This window comes from Phyllobates terribilis, unplaced genomic scaffold, assembly GCF_046119375.1.
Source record: "Phyllobates terribilis strain yellow unplaced genomic scaffold, ASM4611937v1 Scaffold_167__1_contigs__length_4167997, whole genome shotgun sequence".
Taxonomy (NCBI): domain Eukaryota; kingdom Metazoa; phylum Chordata; class Amphibia; order Anura; family Dendrobatidae; genus Phyllobates; species Phyllobates terribilis.
The window spans coordinates 657,486-679,884 of NW_027362927.1; the positions used below are offsets into that span (position 1 = coordinate 657,486).

At 41.9% G+C, this 22,399-nt stretch overlaps 1 protein-coding gene across 1 annotated transcript; it reads left to right on the plus strand.

Annotated features, from left to right (window-relative positions):
• Positions 1-579: 579 nt before the first annotated feature.
• On the plus strand, positions 580-14,560 carry LOC141207909 (uncharacterized). The gene is made up of 7 exons (XM_073664471.1): positions 580-599; positions 3,925-4,075; positions 4,205-4,384; positions 4,468-4,591; positions 4,675-4,772; positions 4,971-5,061; positions 11,607-14,560. Exons 2-7 carry the CDS (start codon positions 3,998-4,000, stop codon positions 13,139-13,141), a joined length of 2,106 nt encoding a protein of 701 aa, XP_073520572.1. The 5' UTR covers positions 580-599; positions 3,925-3,997; the 3' UTR covers positions 13,142-14,560.
• Positions 14,561-22,399: the final 7,839 nt, after the last annotated feature.

Consider the following 22,399-nt stretch of genomic DNA (forward strand, 5'->3'; position numbering starts at 1 on the left):
CACATCCTCATAGTCTTTTCCCTACAAGAACCTCTTGCATGTTAATTAAGCTGATTCACTGTTTGGCCACATTCAATTTCCTACTGGTATTAGTTTCTTGTCTAAGTCTTGGAGACTGTCAGCTGTTTGTCTTACTGGAAAACCTTGTGAGGTGTCTACTTTAATCCTCTTACTTCACAAGGGACGGCCTGCATGTTGATTAGGCTGGTTCACTTCACACTATAGGTAACACTGTTCAACAAGGCTTTTGTTTCCGGCATGAAATTGGGTGAATCTTATCGGAATTGTCATGCTGAGAAATAACTTCAGAATTGCTCTATCACGTAAGATTTTTGAGAAAAATGCAATTATGTATGCATTGAATACTGTCAAATTTGTGGTGGCATGTGATATTCCGAATTCAAAAGTCAGAAACAGCGATCAAGTTTAGAAATGTTTTGCCATTGATTTTCTTTATAATCACTGTCCCATAATTCACAGGCAAGATTCCAACAATAGTCACCCAGCATCGAGGGCCTCCACCTCCCCTGGTACCTTTTTTCCATCTGGGAAATGTCTTGATGAAACCTTTCACCATGTTCATCACTTACAGTGCCTAGGTTTGTTGGGAAAAAGTCAATGTGTGAATGAAGGAAATGTATTTTAAGTGATATGTTGCACTTCATTGACTTGTAAGCCTGAAGAAAACTTTCAAACTGTTCAGCATAGTTTGGCACCTTGTAGTTGCCTAGAAAGTTGAAAACGACATTCTTGAAGGCCGACCATGCTACATGTTCTGCACCATGCAGAAGACCATCAAAGAAAGGCTGCATGCCCACTATGCGTTTTTCAAGCAGACCCGGGTACCATAGTACCTGTGAAAAAAAGAATTTAAAATAAAAAATAAAGATTATACTTGCCTTCCGGTGGCCCCCGGTCTCCTCAGCGATTCGTCCGGTGTGTTGGGCGGCTCATGGAAGGTCCTTTTAGACCATCACGAGCTGCCCAACACACCGGTCGCATCGCTGAGGAGACCGGGGGCCATCGGAAGGTAAGTATAATTTTTATTTTTTACCATTCTTATTCTTTTTTTTTTACTATTACTTGGTCACACTATATAAATCCATGCCGGTTGCATGGATTTATATAGTGTGATCAAGTTGTCAAGCACTTTTCCAAGTGATGCTAAAATCGCTTGGAAAAGAGCTTGATAACCCGCATGCGGAAATGCATGCAAAAACGCTTGACAAATGCTTCTACCTGGCAGGAAAAACGTATGTAAAAAAACGCATGCTTTTTTCCTGCCAGGGAGATGTGGAAAAAATATGCAGCATTTCTGCATCGTGGGCACTTAGCCTTACTATCATTTACTAGCTCTCGGATTTGTGGGCCAATGAAAACACCCTCTTTTATCTTTGCATCACTGATGCATGGAAACTTCTGTCGCAAGTAAGCAAAGACTTCAGTTTGCTTGTTCATTGCTTTGACAAAGTTCTTCATTAATCCCAGTTTGATGTGCAAAGGTGGAAAGAATATCATCTTTTCATCTACCAATGGTTCGTGTTTAACATTCTTCTGCCCTGGAATAAATTTATTGCGTAGTGGCCAGTCCTTCCTGATATAATGCGAGTCTCTTGCGCGACTGTCCCATTCCCAAAGGAAACAACAGTACTTAGTGTATCCCATCTGTAAACCTAATAAAATTGCAACTACCTTGAGATCACCACATATATTCCATTTGTACCTTGAGTATTGAATGTGCATCTGCATATTCTCATAGGTCTCCTTCATACTGATCGACATGTGCAAAAGGGATCGAAGAGTAGACATTGCCATTGTGTAGCAAGACAGCCTTCAAACTTAAGGCCAATGAATCAATGAACAGTCGCCATTCCCTTGGGTCATGGTCAACTCCAAGGACAGAAAACAATCCAGTAATATCACTGCAAAAAGTGAGACAGTCAGGTTGACTGAAATATTTGGTTAAATCTTCATGATGACTGCAAAATACTGAAATTTCTGTACCTGGCTGCAACAGATGCCACCCTTGCAACCTTGATCCAAGTAGTTCTGCCTGACTCTTTGATAAACCCAAATCTCTAACCAGATCGTTGAGTCTTGCTTGAGATATTAAACGTGGAGCAGTTGATATTGATGGTTCGAAATCTGAATCAGCAGCAGGTTCCATCTCTAATGAATCAACCATCATTTCATCGCCCTCTTCTATTCTCCACACCGGCGGTGGTTTTGGAACTGGCAGACTTTCATCGTGCGCCACTGGTCAAATTGCAGAAGCAAGGTTGGGATATTCAATAGACCTCCTGTTCTTAGAAGGAAAAACCGGATACATTCATCGTGCAGAAGTAACAATCGGTTATATGGTCCTTCTGCTCCCTCCCGATCATTGGAATGACAAACGGCATCTATGGTCGCACACCCTTCAGCCAAGACCTCAAACTCGTAGTGCAAGATGAGCAGCATATATGAGTAGCCCTTGCTCTGTCTTGGTCACCAATTTAGCATCCAAAATATAACTCCTATGCCTTCTTAACAACTGCAGTTATACTCCTTTTCTGGGCTTTAAGGGTATAATCTCCACATATATAACAAAAGAGCTCATTACTATTGCGACATTGACGCGATATTCTACAACTCATTACTTATTAAACAGTTTTGCTCCTTTATGAAATTTTCTCAAAACAGAAGAAACTCATGAAGATTACAGCGTCGTTACTGCTGCTATTATATAATGCTACCAAAGTCTGACAGTTGTGTCTGGACGTGCCTGAGAGTGCACAACTAATGCAATGCATGATTGGACAGGACTTAAGTGCTGTATATTATAATAAAGAGAGTCCATATTATGAATTTTTATTGGTTATTTCTACAAAAAATACGCTTCTGAAATAAAAAGTTTAATATAAGTGCCAATTTATGTACTGTCCTTATCATTAGAATCATAAACTTAAACTATCTCGGGAATGGTACATGCTACAGAAATTCTGATTTACATTTCTGAAATCAGCTCCTCAAAATACATGGACAACATATTTTAAAACAGGAAACAGAAAAAAAGTTACAATTTGTTGACCAGTGTAATTTGTACAATCCTCCACCTAAGAGTGTCTGATCAGATTGCAGATGACAGAGGGAAGGAGGGAGGCTATTAACTTCAGAGATTTTTAATATTTTCTATGACCTATCCAGAAAAAAAAAACACCGTACATGGAGACATTAGCTTCAAATCACTCCTGTGTTGGTGTTCTTACAAGCAAACTTTTATACATGAGATCTAATTTGATAAAAAGATTACAGCCGGGGAAAGATGGAAAACTTTCATATAGATGACTAGTGGTGATGAAGTCAGTGAAGGACTCTGGCCAAATATGTTTCTGGAGTTATAGTAGAAGATGTCATCCTCATCATGAAGTAGTTATTTCTCATATCACGTGTAATGAATATCTCCTGCAGTATTGATAATGCCAATTCCAATGTCGGTAAATGAGACGATAATTAACGTTATGGAAGATAAGTCTATGAGAAACTTATTCAGCTGCAGACTCCGAGGAAGAAACTGCTTGTTGTCTGTGGCCTAAAATATATAGGTTTCATTAGTACATGACAGGGTAAAAAGCAGAATGTTGTAAACCAATAAGAATACCATTGCTGCTTGGGTCCCCCACCAGTCTCTGTATTTCCTGCGTACTTGTGATTACAGCTACCGCTAATCAGTTGGCTAAGCAGTGGTCAACTTAGCCAGTGATTGGGAGCATGGAGGAGATGTCTTTTTCTGCAATTCAACTTATGTTCAAATCCATACAAGACTAGAGAATACAACATCTGCACCTTCTAACTCCTGATATACTTCCCTTATTGTCTCCAGTAATTGTATTATTGCACGGAATTCTTTATGATGTTCCATCGTCTCATTGTCTTCCTATTTAGGTCACTACAATATCAGATCCTCTCAGTGGACATCTTCTATATTGACAGAATTTTTGTGAATCACCCATCAAGGATGGATATGGACAGAGACAAGATGGCGGAGAGGATATTACACCTCACCCTAGAGATCATCTTCCGGCTTACTGGAGAGGTGAGAGATTCTGATGACGTCACATTACATCATTCTTATCTATGGGAATAACAGATGGACAGAACTGGAGAGGTGAGGACTCTGGAAATGTCTATAGTGAGATTTATTAATGTGTCTCTCCATAACCAGGATTACACAGTAGTGAAGAAGACCTCTAGTGAGCGCTGTCAGGACCCTGTGTCTGAGGGATGGGGAAGACCCCTGAGCCCAATCACAGGGCCTCCACCTCACCCCCTGATACATGAGGACATCAATGACCAGAAGATCGTAGAACTCACCTATAAGATGATTGAGCTGCTGACTGGAGAGGTGACACTGCTGGGAATGCTGGGACATTATACAGTAACACTGTTAAGGGATTGGGGGGATGACGGTATCATTGTATGTGTCAGGTTCCTATAAGGTGTCAGGATGTCGCCGTCTATTTCTCCAAGGAGGAGTGGGAGTATTTAGAAGGACACAAAGATCTGTACAAGGGCGTCATGATGGAGGTTCCCCAGCCCCTCACATCACCAGGTAATAGACAGGACTAAATACACACGGCCTATAATTATCTGCATGTAAAGAATGAATTCAGTCCCTGTATGTGTTTCCTCCAGATCTATCCAGTAAGAGGACAACACCAGAGAGATGTCCCCGTCCTCTTCTTCCACAGGACTGTAAACAAGAAGATCCTAATGTTCCTCAGGATCATCAGGTAGATGGAGAGAAGGTGTCATGAGATCTCCCCTATGATGTGTAGATGGCTGTGAAGGTCTTGTGTTCAGTCTTGTTTTATCCACCAGTATTATATGTTTTATATTTGTGTAATGAGGACCGTGGAGATGACAGGATTAGAGCTGATCATAGATGGGACTTCTCCATCTGTCTGTGACTTTTACAATATTTGTTTCAGGGTGAAGATCTGACCCATATTAATACTACAGAGACATATGTATGGGGTGATGAGCGGTGTAAAGAGGAGTTTCCTACATATGACTACACAGGTGAGTAGTGACCACTAAATGCAGAGAAGTGACAGATTCTTGTCTGTCACCAGCTATGGCTGCTTTATCGGTAATGTAGTCCGGCCATATCACAATCGTGTGATCGCCATTTTGCCACTAGAGCATAACATTCGCCTCCATATGAAAAATGTTCTAATTACTTGGGGAAATTGTGAAAGCTCTTTTCTATGGAACTTACAATCTGAAAGATCCACCTACCCCCTGGAATTAGAAGATGCTGACCGTTACCTGCCCAGATGACAGCGTACGTAGAAAGTGCTGACAAGTTAGAAAATCACTTGAAGAAAAATATTCTGATGGGCCTGTAAGAGAAAGTGGAGGGTAATGATGCTGTTCCTTCCTAGATCCCTGATATCTTATTGGATGAATCTACCTTCTCTCCCTTCTGTGCCGCTGAATGTTCTCATATGGTTCCTACAAGACCAGGTCCAGTCTTTCTGGCCAAACTTCACTTTTATGATCGACAACATTAAATGTGCAGTGAGGCCAAGTGTGAATTTCTGTACAATAACAGCAGAGTTTCCCTTTATCCTGACTTTACACTTTATTTTAAAACCAACTAACTTCATACAGGATTGTGATAAACTACATAAAAACATTACACCTGTGCCATGATATATCTCTAAGCTGTGCGCGGCTGATGGCTGTAATATACATTTATTCCCGCCTGCAGGAGATGTGTTGGCTCCAGCCCTGGTTTCATGGATTCACTCAACGTCCTAAATTCCATTATGTTTTCGATCCTAAGGAATTCAGATTACTGCACAATCTCTCCTGAAATGGGGGCGCTAATACTTTCTCTACTCTTCTGGTCAGGACTCATAGTAGCTCCAATGGTCCACCATAAATGAGTGCAACTCCGGTTTTAGTGTTGGAGTTCTCCCCTTATACATAGGTTGTTGTTGGGGATGTAACAGATTAAAAAAATTATTTTTTTCACAGGTTCCTTCGCACTCCGCAGACAGTTTTGTGTTCCTAATCAGGCCCCATTTTTTAAATCTGACGTGTGTCACTTTATGTGGTGATAAGTTTGGAATTCTTCACAAAGGATAATAGGAAGCAAATGGACCTTACTAATTATTTTCCAGCTTATTTATTTATTTTACTCGCTTATATACCGTCATTAATTCCACAGCGCTTTACAGACCTTATTGGCACTGTTCTCATTGGGGCTGACAATCTAAATTCCCTATCAGGATGTCTTTGGAGTGTGGGAGGAAACCGGACAACCTGGAGGAAACCCACGCAAACACAGGGAGAACATACAAACTCCTTTGTTGTCATTGGTGGGATTTGAACCCAGGACCCCAGCGCTGCAAGGCTGCAATTCTATAATCAAAGTATTGTCTGATCTCATCAGACAGTACTCACAAAGGTGAACACCACCATATTACAAGTTAAGAATTAGGAAAGGGAAAAGGGTGTGAGTAAAAGTGAAATTCTTTATTAAATAATAATATTAAAACCTAGTAAATCATACTTCCCATTAGGAATGTATAATGGATCATGATTATATAAATGGAGTCATGATCCACTAAATTACTGATAGAGTCAGACGGTGAATCAAATTATTAATAAAATAAGCCCCTAGCCAATGTCCCTTATAATTGATGGCTGGGTTTATGCTTACAAAATGAATGCCATAGATTATATCAAGGGTGTGCTGAATTATGATAGTATCCTCAGCCAGGAGAGATTTTAATAAATAAAGGCTCAATTTGCCAGTGTGAATTCAATAGTAAAAAATTCTCCTAGCCCGTTGGATACACTCCCCATATTATAAAGTGACTTCAAAAGTGTGGCAGGTCTGATAGATATAAGTGTAATGAGCCCTTGTACAGAGGTTATCAGGGTACACTATTGCACCTGTCACATAATCTGTGTAATGGATCCTTAATAATTCCACTCGCAGCTCCAGTCGTGCTGTCAGCAGTGAAATAACTCCGGCAATATAACAGACTTAGCCAGCTTAAGAGCACAAGTGGCTCAGCTATGCCACTGACAGTCTCTCTCACACTGTCTGCACAAGAATTGATGGTCAGCAGGAGAAGCAAGCGATCCAACTAAGTCACGATCTCCTGGTTGTGCAGGAGATCCAACACTCTTTCTGCAGATTTAGATATCCGATGCGGCTAGCATATGCCACTATCGGCCTCTCCCACTCTGTCAACACGTGTGTGGGTATGATCAGCATGAGAGACCATTTCAACTATGTCAGCAGTCTGTCAGATCTAACAGAGCTGACAACTAAAACGGGGTAAATTTGGTTTTATGCAGCACTCTATAGTGCGGTCAAATATGGCATAATACTGTCTGATGAAACTATCAGGAGTCGTCCCTGACACGCGTTTCGCCGGGGGTTCCGGATTTTTCTAAGGCTGCAGTGCTAACCACAGAGCCACCGTGCTGCCCATGGTGGCTCTTGATCCCACAATCCCCTATATATGGTTGTATACAACTGTCTGAGCACATGGCAGGTTAAGAAGGAAAGGAGCAACATTTAGCTATTTGAAAGCAGATTTTGCTGGAATAGTTTGCAGACACAATGTATTGGGAGCACTGTTCATGGTCACCTGGCAGCTCAAACATGGCCACCACGAACAGGTTTAGCACTATCTCCTCTGTTTTCTAGAGCCCAGGGATTGCTTGGCTCAACATTCTTTAACCCCTTTACATGGATTTGGAGTTACACAGAGACCCCTAGGCTTGGGCCACGGTGTTACCTGCTGTTCTGTGGAGTGAGATGGAAAGAAGAATAGTCAGGTAGCCGGGTCAGAACCAGGAGAGCAGAGAAAATACAAAATTAGAAGACACAAGAGTAGTCAGTAAACGGGCCGAGGTCACAAGAGGAAACAAATACACAAGCCGGGAGCTGAGCACAGAGGACTGACCCAGAGGAGACCAAGGCTGTATCTGGCAGCTTCCAGCAATATGCTTCCAGCTTTAGTAGGGTGCGGTGCTTTCCAAATGGCTGAAGCAGGGAGCAGATTACTCCAGCTGGACAGCACACACACCCATACTGCCAGACAGGATGGTACTACTGGTCCCAGCAACCCTAATCTTAGTGGCTGGACAGAGCCTGCGCCGCCCAGAACTTCTGGTTCTGACGTCTCCTCCATCACCAGCGCCGCCTGCAGAATGAATATCTGTAGGTAGTGATTCACCGCACAATCCTTTTGGTATGCAAACAGTTTATTTCACATATGGTGATTCAGACATAAGCGCTGACCTAAAAAGGTGCAGGGATATGCGACACATATCAATTTTAACGTTTCGACCCTGCCAGAGTCTTATTCATAATGTCGCTGTGAAGACACATATACATATTTAGATATATACTGAAATTATATACATGAGCCTTTCATATGCTCATAATGAATGTACTTGTAACTGTCGCACAATCTTCAGCGGCTTCTAGGACATCCGTCCTGCAGGTAAGTATTGCTGATATTCTGGGCGCATGGTAAGTCATTGGTAAAAAGATGGGACAATGGAAGCAAAAAGATTAATGATTAAGTGGAGGAGCAAAGGAGCCGGAGGAGGGCCAAGGAGAAGAATGATAGAGCAAAGGTGGTAAAAAAGTTAGGTATCAGGGCAGAGACATAAGGAAAATGGGTCACCAAATAGATGCGTATAAAGTTATGTTAGGTATAGGGCAGAGACATATGAGGAATATAGGTCCCCACTAAGCTAAGTAATAAAGCTTATTAAGTAACAGGGCAGAGACATATAGGGAGTACAGGTCCCCAAACAGATCAGTATAGAGGCATGTGGCCAGGTGGCTTGCCTGACTGCTCAAAATGTGCTGGGTACCTTTTAATGGAGCTGTGAACAGGCGCTCCCGCACCTTCATCTTGTGCATCGGTCTCTTGTTGCGGTTGGAGGGTTTATGTATGTTTCCGTGATTACCGCCAGACCGTAAGTGCGTGCGCTCAAACTCGCCCCCCCCCCCCCTGGAAGTTGCGTCACAGGCAGGTGATGTGGCAGGGAGAGTGGGTCTGTTGGGGCAGGCCTGTTCTCCCGTATGGCCGTGTCACGTGTAGCACATCCATGGCGTCTGGTGAAGAATGCGCATGCTCGTTAGGCTATATGCGATAGTTCTGTTATGTTAATTCTTTTAGAGAGGAGTAGCGCTGGCAGGTAGGCCTATTATTCCTGCTGCAAGTGGGACAGTATCCTCACACTGTCGGGGAAAGTGAATGTACAAAGTATGTATAATAATTCACTAGCGCTGGAATAAGACTGGAGATATACTAATGAGATAAAATATACGAATGTATTAGTATTTGTTTAAAATACATTACAAAAGTTAAATCAGGGGTATAAATAGGATAAAATATAGCCTGTCGGAGATACGGTCAAACGTGGAGGGAAGAGTGGTGGGATAGTAATTTTCCTCCTGTATTTCAGATAATTTGTCCGGTTGAGGTTTAGTAGTTTCTTTCCTAGTTTGAAGACAAATGGTTTAGAATGTGGTGTGAAGATAGCAGGTCTGATTGAGGAGTAACCGATCTTACCTGCTGGTGAGGAAGGAAGGATGGTTAGTGGTCCTCTGTGTTGGTGTATTTTCTCGGTGGTAGAGAAAGCTAAAATATTGAAAATTAGTTAATTCCAAAATTATGTCTACAGGTAAGGGTTTGGTGGTACCACACCTACCTGGAAGAAAAAGAGGATGTTGGTAGATAGCTTTTTAGGAAGCGAGTTACGATTGTCCAAGTGGTTTTTTTGGTCCCTTGACTTGGAGAATCAAAGAAACAATATAGGTAAGGTAAAATAGGTTAGAATAAAAAACATATAATTTTATTAGGAATTGTAACTTTTAATTAAATCAATTACCTCTGGAAACAGTCCAGGGATGACTTGGAGAGAAAAGTGCTTATTATGGCACGTTCGTGGTGTAATCCATTTTAAACCGATAAAATATACAAATTTTTTAGTATCTCATTAGTATATCTCCAGCCTTATTCCTGCGCTAGTGAATTATTATACATACTCAGTTCTGTTATGTTGTCATCATGGTGTATCGATGAGGGGCAAAATTGAGGTTGATCTGGGTGGGGGAATAAAATTGTGCTGGTTTGGTCAATTGGTGCTGTGGATGAAAGGAATAATGGAGGGGGGTGTAAGGAATGTATGGAGTCCTGTATGAAACTAAATAGTGTGAGGCCATGCCCCTTGTATGTAATTACGTTTGCTAGAATGATATATGGGAGCTGTGTGTAAGAGGGTGAGGGGAAGGGGTGGAGACGGAGATAGGAGGGGGAAGCCAGGAGAGACGGGAAGGGGGTTTCTGGAACTCACCTGGAGAGGAGGAATAGGAGAGGTTGTAGAGCTGATCTAGTGTGTCTGAAAAAAAGATGATCAGGTTAGCCAATCTATTTCATGGTTGAGACCCTCTGTCAGTGTCTGGAGGGTGTGTATCCAGAACCACTCCCGTTGTTTAAGGAGTTTAATATGGTTACCACCTCGTCTGGGTACTTGTTCGATCACCTGGAACCTGAGTTGTGATACTGCATGCCTGGCGCTGGAGAAATGATGGGATAGTGGTAACAAGGTTTTGCCGCAATGAATCGTGGATTTATGGCTGGCAATATGGTCCCTGATGTGTTGAGTAGTTTCCCCTACGAATAGTAGACAACATGGGCATTTGATTACATACACCTTAAAGTCAGATTCTCTGCAGAATGAATGAGGACAGGTATGGTGAAAGAAGCAGACGTCGCAGCAGCGGATCTCAGAAGAGATGGGTCACACCATTTGTAGAAGCCCTAATATGACAAAATGGCAGAAAACCAGAGCAGTAGAAATTCTCATAAAGTGACTCAATTTTGAATATTATAACCCTCAGTGAATTAATCTATAGGAGTAGTGACTATTTTGACTGCAAAACCACTTTCCGGAAATTAGCACGCAGTGGATGTTGGAGCGTGAAAATTGCAAATATACTATTTTATTGCCCAACACATAGTGCCCAGATTGTGCTCCAGGGGACACACACCGTAAATTAAGTGAGTTCTTCTCATTATAGTAATGCCAAATACATGGATGCTAAATGTGGTTTGGGCGCACTGCAAGGCTCAGAAGTGAGGGGGAGATTTGACTTTGGGAGAGTGGATATTGCTGGATTGGTTTATGGAAGCCATGTTGCTTTTCAAGAGCCTTTGAGACCCTAATAATGTGGAAACTTCTGTTTTTCCACTGACAGATGATAGACCTGAGTGGGGACTTGTTTATTGTAAGATGAGTGGAAGTTTTTATTGGTATTATTTTCACCTACATAACATCATTTGGTGGCTTTTTATTCCATATTTGGGATCCAGAATGAGCAAACAGTTGGACACCACGCTGTACTGGTTAATCCTATGGGGTTTTCTATTAGACTGTGAACTGTCATTGTCTTGGTAAATCTTTCAATGTTTTTACATAACTTGCCATTTCTACAGACACTTTAAGTAGAAATGCTCAAAAATATAAAACTCAAGGATATTTTATTCAAAAATAATAATTGGTTTTATTCTTGGCAGATGACTGTGCCAGGAGATCAGAGGGACAGCTGACATCTTCAATTTTTAAATCCGATGATCTTGAGATACCACAGGATACAATTGAAGTGAATGCCATTACTCCAGATTTACCATCATCCCTTCACAGCAAAGATCTGTCATCTGATTCTTTAAAACAGGTCCTGTCTTCTGATTCATTACTGACTACTAAGGAAAATCATAGTCACAAAAGAGGCATTAAGAAACAAACTGCACCTAAAGCAACAAAGCCATTTTCACGTTCAGAATATGGAAATAGTCTTCTCAAAAAGTCTTTTCTTAAACCTCAAAAAACGTACACAGCAGAGAATAGATTTTTTTGTTTCAAGCAGGGGAAATGTTTTAACCAGAAATCAGATCTTGTTAGTCACCAGAGAAGTCACACAGGGGGGAAACCATTTTCATGTTCAGAATGTCGGAAATGTTTTAAAGAGAAATCAAGGCTAACCCAACATCTGAGAACTCACACAGGGGAGAAGCCTTTTTCCTGTTCAGAATGTGGAAAATGTTTTACAAGGAAATCAAATATTATCGTACATCAGAGAACTCACACAGGGGAGAAGCCTTTTTTCTGTTCAGAATGTGGAAAATGTTTTACAGGGAAATCAGATCTGAACAAACATCAGAGAACTCACACAGGGGAGAAACCATTTTCATGTTTAGAATGTGGGAAATGTTTTGCAAAGAAGTCAAATCTTATCAAACATCAGAGCACTCACACAGGGGAGAAGCCATTTTCATGTTCAGAATGTGAGAAATGTTTTGCAAATAAATCATATCTTATCTCACATCAGAGAACTCACACAGGGGAGAAGCCATTTTCATGTTCAGAATGTGGGAAACATTTTACAGAGAAATCACATCTTATCAAACATCAGAGAACTCACACAGGGGAGAAGCCTTTTTCATGTTCAGAATGTGGGAAATGTTTTACCCATGAATCAGATGTTGTAATACACCAAAGGACCCACACAGGGGAGAAGCCATTTTCATGTTCAGAATGTGGAAAATGTTTTACAAGGAAATCAAATCTTGTCAAACATCAGAGAACTCACATAAGGGATAAGCCTTTTTCATGTTCAGAATGTGAGAAATGTTTTGCAAATAAATCAAATCTTATTGCACATCAGAGAACTCACACAGGGGAGAAGCCATTTTCATGTTCAGAATGTGGGAAATGTTTTGCAAAGAAATCAAATCTTGTCAAACATCAGAGAACTCACACAGGAAAGAAGCCTTTTTCATGTTCAGAATGTGGGAAATGTTTTAACCATGAATCAGAAGTTGTTATACATCACAGAATTCACACAGGGGAGAAGCCATTTTCATGTTCAGAATGTGGAAAATGTTTTACAAGGAAATCAGATCTTGTCAGACATCAAAGAACTCACACAGGGGAGAAGCCATTTTCATGTTCAGAATGTGGAAAATGTTTTAACCAGAAAGCGCATTTTGATAGCCACCGGAGAACCCACACGGGAAAACGCCGCAACTACACCCAACTGGTCTCTGTATAGACTAAAAAGACCCTAGCTGCCCAACTTAAAACACCACCTCGGATCTAACTCCGTAATAGGCCATTGAGGGGTTTCTTGTACCTCCCGAGGAACCAGAGGGGAGGCCACAACACACTGTCAACAAGGGGAAAGGAAAGTGTGAAGTAAGATACAAAAACTCTGGGTGAGAAACTAAAACACATTCATATAGGGCAAAGAAGTCAAGCTAAGAAGAATCAAAAATAAAAGGAATAAAAAGTATAATTTCCCAGAAACCTAATTGTGGAAGAAGGAAAAGTTGATGGAAGAGAAGGCAAACGGATGGAGAGGATAGTTTCACCTTTTTGGTGAAACTTACAAAATTCATCCTCACCCACGATTACTTTGAATTTGATAACCACATATATCTACAGGAGACTGATACAGAAATAGGAAGTATAATGGCTTAACAGTATCTTAATTTTCATGACCAAGCTTGAATGTGACTTCTTGTCCTCATGTCACATCAGGCCTCTGGCCTACTACCGTTACATTGACGATAGTTTAATCATCTGGACATAATCTGAGCAACAGCTAAAGAAGTTCCTTGAACACTTTAATCAATTTAATCCCACCATCAACTTAACACTCAACTACTTCTGTACTGAAATGAACTTTTTGGACGCCATCATTAAGTTACAGAACAATGAAATAGAGACGTCCATGTACCAGAAGCCAGTTGACCGTCCAACATCCCTTAAATGGGTCCGTTTCCATACAAAACACATAACCTCTATTGGCTACAGCCAGGCCATCCGATACAATTGGATATGTTCCAACGCTATGGACAGAGGCAAACACCTTGGTGGCCTCAGAAACACCTTTTTGAACCAGGGCTACCACCAAACAAGAATTGAAAACCAGATTGCAAGAGCCACCAGAATATCAAGGAATCATCTTCTAGATTTCAAAACTAAACAAGAAAGCAATCGGGTGCCTCTCGTAGTCACCTAAAATCCAAATCTGGAGGTGCTAATGGGAGCTGCATGGAAATTACAACAATCTATATTTCCAGACTCCCCACTTCTGTGATTTAGGCAGTCCTCTCCAACAGCTACAGGAACTTTTCCCTGCAGCCAGAAAAAATGTAAAACCTGTCTATTTATAATGACCACTGACCAGATAAAGATTCCCAACCCGCATCAGCACCACAAGATCCCAGGTGCTTTCAGCTGCATTACATCTAATATAGTGTACTTAATTATATGTACCAAATGTCCAGCTGAGGGTCTGTGTGTAGGGAAGACAGGGCAAAAATTTAGAACAAGGATGAATTCTCATCGCCACCCAATAAAAGAAAAAAGAATAGAGCTACCTGTGGCCAAACATTTTTTATCCCTGATCACAGCATCGTGGACATGAAATTACTTGTATTAAAATGTAACTTCAAATCTCAGAGAGACAAAAAAATCTTATGACAATCTTTGACCTACTGTCACGGGTGTATCAGAGGTGACAGGTAGTCGCCCTGCAGTTGGTTGCAGGAGATCTCTATGTTTGGCATTACAGACATCTTAGATGAGAGGCTGTCTCTAAGACCTAGCGGCTACCTCCCTCTAGCTAATTGGCTCTCTGGCCTGGGTGTATAAATACCTGGTGTGTCTGAGAGGGAGGTGCCGGCTATATTCATTTCTACTTGTGAAGGCTTAGCAAGAGAAGTACTGCGTCATCTCTGGAGCTTGAGGCCAAGTGCACATTTGTCTAGACTTCATCTAAAGCTAAGCAATCTCCCCCCTGTTTGTTTACCCTTGTTGTCTATAGAGTTTAGTGAGATCGACTAGTGCTCATCTCCTCCCTTCCCTAGCCTTAGCCATACGCCAGGGTGAGGCACGTGTGCGGCAATTAGCGAGGAGCCAATATAGTGACGGTAGTTGAGACAGGGTGACCAGACTAGGAGATCTCCACTTCCCCCTTTCCCTAGTGTCTGGGCTCCCTTTCCCTCTTCCCTCTGTGTTCACTTAGTCGTTCCCACATCTGGGAAAGACTACATCTTAGTCTTTCACACACTCAGAGCAGCAATGAATGTATGTATATCGCATGTATTTATGTCTTTGTACATCAACTAAGGAATGTGCTCCTCAGACCATTTTGGGAGCATCACAATCATGGACCAGACCTCAATCACAGGACAATAAAACGTTCACACTCCTTATGTATGAGCTGTGTCAATATTTACGGCCACAACTGCTTCTCCCTCTCCAATACTGATAGTTCTGCTTCATATCACTTGTCTTATCTACTGCATTATTCCTGTGCCCTGCTGTGTATGAATATGTGGCTCTTCAGATTGTGTTATAGTATGCGTGATGAAGAGACCTGAGTAGTCTTGAAAGCTTGCAATTTACCATCTTTTCAGTTAGCCATTAAAAGGTATCAACCACTGAGGGCTCTCAAATCTTAATATTTTTCTATCTACTGGCTAACACGATACAATTAGGCTGCGTGCACACGATGCAGAAATGAAGCAGAAAATTTCTGCAGCATTTCTGCATCTCCCTGGCAGAAAAAACGCATGTAGATTGTGCATGCGTTTTTCCTGCAGAATACATGCGGATTCACATGCGTATCCACATGCGTTAATGCATGTGTTTCCGCATATGGACTGACAAGCACTTTCAAGGCGATAGCATCACTTGGAAAGTGCTTGAGAACTAGGTCACACTATATAAATCCATGCAAACGGCATGGATTTATATAGTGTGACCGTAAAAATAGAAAAATAAAGCTATACTTACCTCCAATGCTGCCGCGTGTGCTGTCGCGCTCCTTCCTGGTTCCTTCCTGGCTTGCCGGCATCTCGCGAGACAGCCTGCGGTCACATGACCGCGACGTCATCTCAGGTCCTGGAAGGAGAAGCGCTGCAGGGGCCGCCGGACAGGTGAATATAAACTTTATTTTTTATTTTATTCTTTTTTTTACAGGTACAATGGTACCCAGGTCTGGATGAGAGTCTTCTCTCCTCCAGACCTGGGTACCATCCGCACATTGAAATGCATATTATCCGCTTGTACAGATGTACAGACACGGATTCTATGCGTCTCAATGCAAGTCAATGGCGGCCATTCCGCTGCGCTTCCGCAAAATTAATGAACATGTTGTGGATTTATGAGCGCTACAGAAACGCTGCGGAAAAATCCACAGCATGTGCATTGACATTGCGGAATGCCATTGGGGACCATGGGGTGTGGATTACCATGCGTTTTTGATGCGTTTCTGCTGCGGAGACGCATGAAAAACGCATCGTGTGCACGCAGCCTAAAACATATTTTTTTCTAAAATTTTTGCTAAACTTGAGAAATGTGTTTTTTTTTCTGTCCAGGAAGTTTCATTCATGGGTTTCATTTTATCAGCTGATGGGTTTAAGATGGATCCAGGGAAGGTTTTTATGTTATGGTTTTCATCCCCATTTTGGTGAATTTTCTAAGATAAGTTCTGAATGTCCTGGGGTGGAGGTCGTCCTACAGAAACATGGGGATGTTACATAGAGTAGGTTGAAAAAAACCTAGGTCCATAAAGTTCACCCTTTGTCCACCAATTATAAATTTTTGTCACTAAATTATCTATAACCTACAATGTTATGTGTACTGAGGAAATCATCCAGCCCTTTTTTTAAAATTTGTTAGTGTTTACCATTACTACCTCTTATGGTAGAGCGTTCCACAGTATGACTGCTCTAACTGTAAAGAACCCTTTCCCGCTTGCCAGAATAGCCATTCTTCCACCTGTAATAAGTGCCCCTTAGTTCTTCGTATGGTCTATGGATGGAATAATAGAGAGGAGATGATGGCGTGCACTCTGTCACAGCTGAGGTGCTGATGTAATGGGCATGGGCTCCAATAGTTCAAATATAATTCATCGCACACTCCAGAGGTGAAGATGCAAAAATTCATTTATTAACATAAGAAATAAAGAAATAGAAGTATCAAACGAATCGTGGATGGCGACAAAACAAGACGTTTCGGCCTATTAGTTGGCCTGTTCGCTACTGTAAAAAAAGAACAGAAATTATCAGGTACATTGGCCACAGGAATTACATGAAAATAATTAGAAAAAATTCCAAACAGAGTTTGACTGCAGAGTATGATGAAGGAGGGGGGTGGGGGTTGGACAGGGGTGGGGAGGGGGAGGGAGAGATAAGTAGATACTTGGGTCTATACAATATATACAGCAAACATATTTACAAAAATACCATAGAAAACCCAGTAGAGAATACGTAAGTTCCTTACTTATAAATTGGTTTGTAGACAAGTCAGACGTAAATAGAAGGCAAAGGGGGAAGATTCACAAGGGCGAGGGACTGTAATATAAAGGGAATATCATGAGAATCACACAGCCTGCACATAGAGAGCGAGAAGTTATATGTAGATGAATACCTTGTACTTGTCCCATATACAGGTAGGGCTATTCAGGCCTGGAAAGACAGGTCAGAGTAAAATGAGGAGCAACTTAGAGATCAGTGTGCTAACAGGTTCTGCATACTAGCAGCGGACAATCCATTGATTAGCATGTCAGTACCTTAAATGAGGATAAATTTCACCTGGGTCCAGTGGGCCATGGAGATCCAGCATCCTGTGAGTGAGGGGGTAGTTAGAGGGGCGCTCCCGTGTCTTGCTGCTTCAGGCTTTGGTGTTACACTGGCCTGGGGGCCTTTTTTGGTGGCTGATTGCTGGACCGGAAGTGTGTCATCCTTGGGGGCATGGCGCCGGAAGTGACAAGGTGCTGGTGCTCTCACACTGCAGAGAGATGCCAGTTGTTATGGTGATGAGGGTAAGCAGAGCGCACAATGTTCTTAGGCTAGTATGCAGTGATAACTCTGCATGATGTCACAGGGGATACCAGTAAAAGCCTTCATTAGGAGTGTGGCAAGCTAGGGGCATCTGTGAATGCTTGGGAATTACACGGAGTAGAAAACTGAATATAACAATGAGCTGATGACAGACATGAGACATGCTAATAGGAAGTAATAATAGCACAGATATGTGACATATTGGAAATATAGCAATGTGCAGAACACATGTGGGGGGTGCCAAATGGAGATGATGATATGTAAATGGGGTCAGGAGTAATTGAGACTTGCTGAATGGGGGTGATAGTACCAGAACTGATTATGGGAGAGTGGAAAATATTATATGGAGAGACCAATGATAGGGAAATAGTAATTTTGGAAGAGGTACATCTGCCGCAGAGGGTGAGGATAGGATGATGGGATGGTGATGGAGTAATAGGGGGGTATGGTATTATCAGAGAAGAAAGAGGATATACACTATGTGGGGCATTGGTTATTGCATTATGCTAGGTGGGCACTCACCCTGTTGTACAGTAGGATTCATTGGGTCTGTGGAAAAATGAATGTATTAGTAAATCCATTCAATCTCCCTATTGAGGCCTTTGGGAGATGACGTTTGTAAGGTGTATATCCAGTGTGACGCTCGTTGTTTCAATAATTTGACATGATTCCCGCCCCTCCTTGGTCTAGCTACATGCTCTATCACTTGGAAAAGTAGTTTGGCCACTGTGTGTTTTGAAAACAGACAGCATAGCCAGAACAATAAACAACATTTTTAGAAAATAGCAAAAGGCAATGGTACTCACCAGCCAAAGTTTCAAGAGAAATGCACACCAGGACGCGGCCGGCCCCCTTTTGTTAGAAGGAGGTAACACAGGTGCAGAATGCTGATGAACAATCGCCCTCCTGGTGAGCATTTCTCTTGAAACTTTGGCTGGTGAGTACTATTGCCTTTTACTATTTTCTAAAAATTCTGTCTATTGTTCTGGCTATGCTGTCTGTTTTTAATGTTAGAGTAGGGACTCGCAAAACCGTGAGGACCCTTGACGATGGGTTGCGAGCTTACGTATTTTGGCCAAAATATTAAGTAATACCTCATATGATATTTTTTGCACTTTTTTTTATCTGCCAGGGCACGGCCAGGCCCAGTAATGGTGACCTTGTGAGTGGGGGCTTCGCAACTCTGCGATGCACGGATAGGGTGCCGAGCATCCCGCCTAGTCGAATAGTAGGGGCGTGTAATAGGATACTGGCTAGGCACGGTGCCGCGAGTGTGTGAATTGCACCCTACTGCAAGTTTCATCTGTGTGCAGTTTTAGTGCTGGAATTTCTGTGACATGGTTTGCAGGCGTTGGGATTGGAGGTCATGATTGGTGACAATGCGGGTGACTCTGTGGAATTGAGAGCGAGGGAGGCTATTCTTGGTAGTTCTAGGGTGACAGCTAGAATAGTGTAACAGACTTACATTACAGTCAGTTGGTTTGGAAAATAGGTCGGTCGTGAGATTACCATTTTCATCTTTTACAACTAGGGTGTCCAGGAAGGAGATTTGTTTTAGGTCATGATTGAGTGTAAATTACAGCTCTGTTCTAATGGAATTGAGCGAGTTGAAAAGTAATTCAGTGTCTCAACTGGTCCCTGCCAGATGCAAAAAATATCGATGTAGCGACAAGAGTTCATGAGTATAGACAAATTCTTCCTCACACCTATGCATATACGTATTTGCATAGGCCGCCACCACATTGATGCCCATCACAGTTCCCCGCTCCTGTACGTAGTAGTCATCTCCAAACATGAAGAAATTTTCGTGGAGTACTAATGAGAGGAGTTCAAGGCAGAAATCAACAGTTAGATGAGAGGTTGGACTGTAAAAGGAGGTGCGAAGAGGTTTCCAGACCTCTAGTGAGGGTGATGGATGTATACAGGCTATTAACATCCAGTGTGACCAATAAACTGTGTGTGGGAATGCCTGAAATGTTCATGATGATGCTTAGGAATTGACTTGTATCGAGCAAAAAAGCTTGTGTATTCTGGACTACTGGTGTTAGAATTTTTTCAAGGTATATTGTTACGGGTGACAAGATAGTGTCAGTGGAGGCCACAATTGGTCGGCTAGGTGGTTTCGTCAGTGATTTGTGGATTTTTGGTATAATGTAGAACACCGGGGTTGTCGGGTGGGGGTTGGTCAGAAATGTCACAGTCTTAGAATCTATAGTATTTATATCATGATGTCGATTGAGAACCTCTCGGATTTTAGAGCAGATAGTGCTGGTGGGATCATGGCTAATCTTCCTATATGTAGTTGTGTTGAATAATTGGCGATTAATTTCTTCAACATAGAATGTCCGGTCCATGATAACCGTAGCTCCCCCCTTGTCAGACGGCTTGATTACTATGTGTTTATTGTTCTGCATGGCGCTGCGGGCCCTTTTTTCCTCACCAGAAATATTTTGATGTGTGGGGAAGAAGCCTAGGTGTTGCTGATGCAATAGGCTCTTGATGTCCCTATCTATCAAGGCTATTGTGGTCTCTGCTGCGTGATTCATATGTGGAGGATTAAAGGAAATTGTATTGCTAAACCTAGAGCTGCTATGGAGAGTTCCAGGGCAGGGACGCCCCATGGTGGAGGCACCCTGTTCACGGAGGTCTCCTTTTACTCTGACCTGTCTTTCCAGGCCTCAATAGCCCTACCTGTATATGGGACAAGTACAAGGTATTTATCTACATATAACTTCTTCCTCTCTGTGTGAAGCCTGTTTCTCATCATATTCCCTTTACATTACAGTCCCTCACCCTTGTGGATCTTCCCTCTTTGCCTTCTATTTAAGTCTGACTTGCCTACAAACCAATTTACAATTAAGGAAATTGCGTATTCTCTACCGGACTTTCTATGGTAATTTTGTAAATATGCTGTAAATATGTTTGCTGTATATATTGTATAGACCCTAGTATCTACCCATCTCCCCCTCCCCACTCCTGTCCAACCCCCACTCCCCTCCTTCATCATACCCTGCTGTCAAATTCTGTTTGGAATTTTTTATAATTATTTTCATGTAATTCCTGTGGCCAATGTACCTGATAATTTCTGTTCATTTTTACAGTCGCGACCAAAATGATTAAGGCCAACTAATAGGCCGAAATGTCTTGTATTGTCGCCATCCACAATTGGTTTGATACTTCTATTTCTTTATTTCTTATATTAATAAATTAATTTTTGCATCTTCACCTCCCGAGTGTGCGATTAATCATATTTGAACTATGAATGGAATAAGTCAGCTAGAGATGGTCACCATCGTGCTCTCCAGAAACCCCAAAGCATCACCTAAGAATAAGAGTAAATCATCAGCATACAATGCCGCCTTCTCTTCCTTGGTCCATATTTAAATCTCAGACATTTTACTAATTACTGCCAGAAGAAGTTCAATTGCTATTGCAAACAATAAGGGAGACAGGGGGCTCTCTTGACTTGTATCTCTGTGCAACAAAAAATGATTAGCCATAGAGCCACTCGCTCCTATTTTGGCCTTAGGGTCCAAATAAAGCAATTGCACCCATTTTATAAATTTGTCACCAAAATCCATCTGCTGCAATGTAGCCCACAAATATGGCCATCCTACACTGTCAAAGGCCTTAGCTGTGTCCAAACAGAGGATCCCCCTATGACCAATATTATCAGCCCTTGCTTGCATATTAATATAAAGCCTTCTAAAATTGATCACAGTGGACTTATTGGGCATAAATCCATATTGATCGGGGTGTATTATTGAGATTACTTTTGAGAGTCTGTTAGGAAGAAGTTTGACGTCTAGTGTTAAAAGAGAGATGGGTCTATAGTATGCGAGCAAGCTGGGGGCCTTGCCTTGTTTAGGTCATACCATAATTATGGCTTTCTGCATGGCAATGATCCCCTCAAAACATGAATAGCATACCTCGAATAGCAGTGGTAGTAATACTTCCTTATATCTTATATACAGTGCCTACAAGTAGTATTCAACCCCCTGCAGATTTAGCTGGTTGACACATGCGGAATTAACTTGGCATTGTGACATTTGTACTGTAGATCAGCCTGGAAGTGGGAAATGCACTGCAGCAAATTTTGTTTTTGTTTTTTTTGTTTTTTTAAAACGTTAAAAGTTAATTCAGAGTGTCATTTATTATTCAACCCCTCAAACCACAAGAATTCAGTTTGGTCCCCCTAAATTATTAAGAAGTAGTTCAGGCACCAAGAATAATGAGCTTCACATGTGTGGATTAAAGATCTCTTTTGCCAGCCTTTTCTGACTATTTAAGACCCTCCCCAAACTTGTGAACAGCACTCAGACATGGTCAACATGGGAAAGACAAAGGAGCATTCCAAGGCCATCAGAGACAAGATTGTGGAGGGTCACAAGGCTGGCAAGGGGTACAAAACCCTTTCCAAGGAGTTGGGCCTACCTGTCTCCACTGTTGGGAGC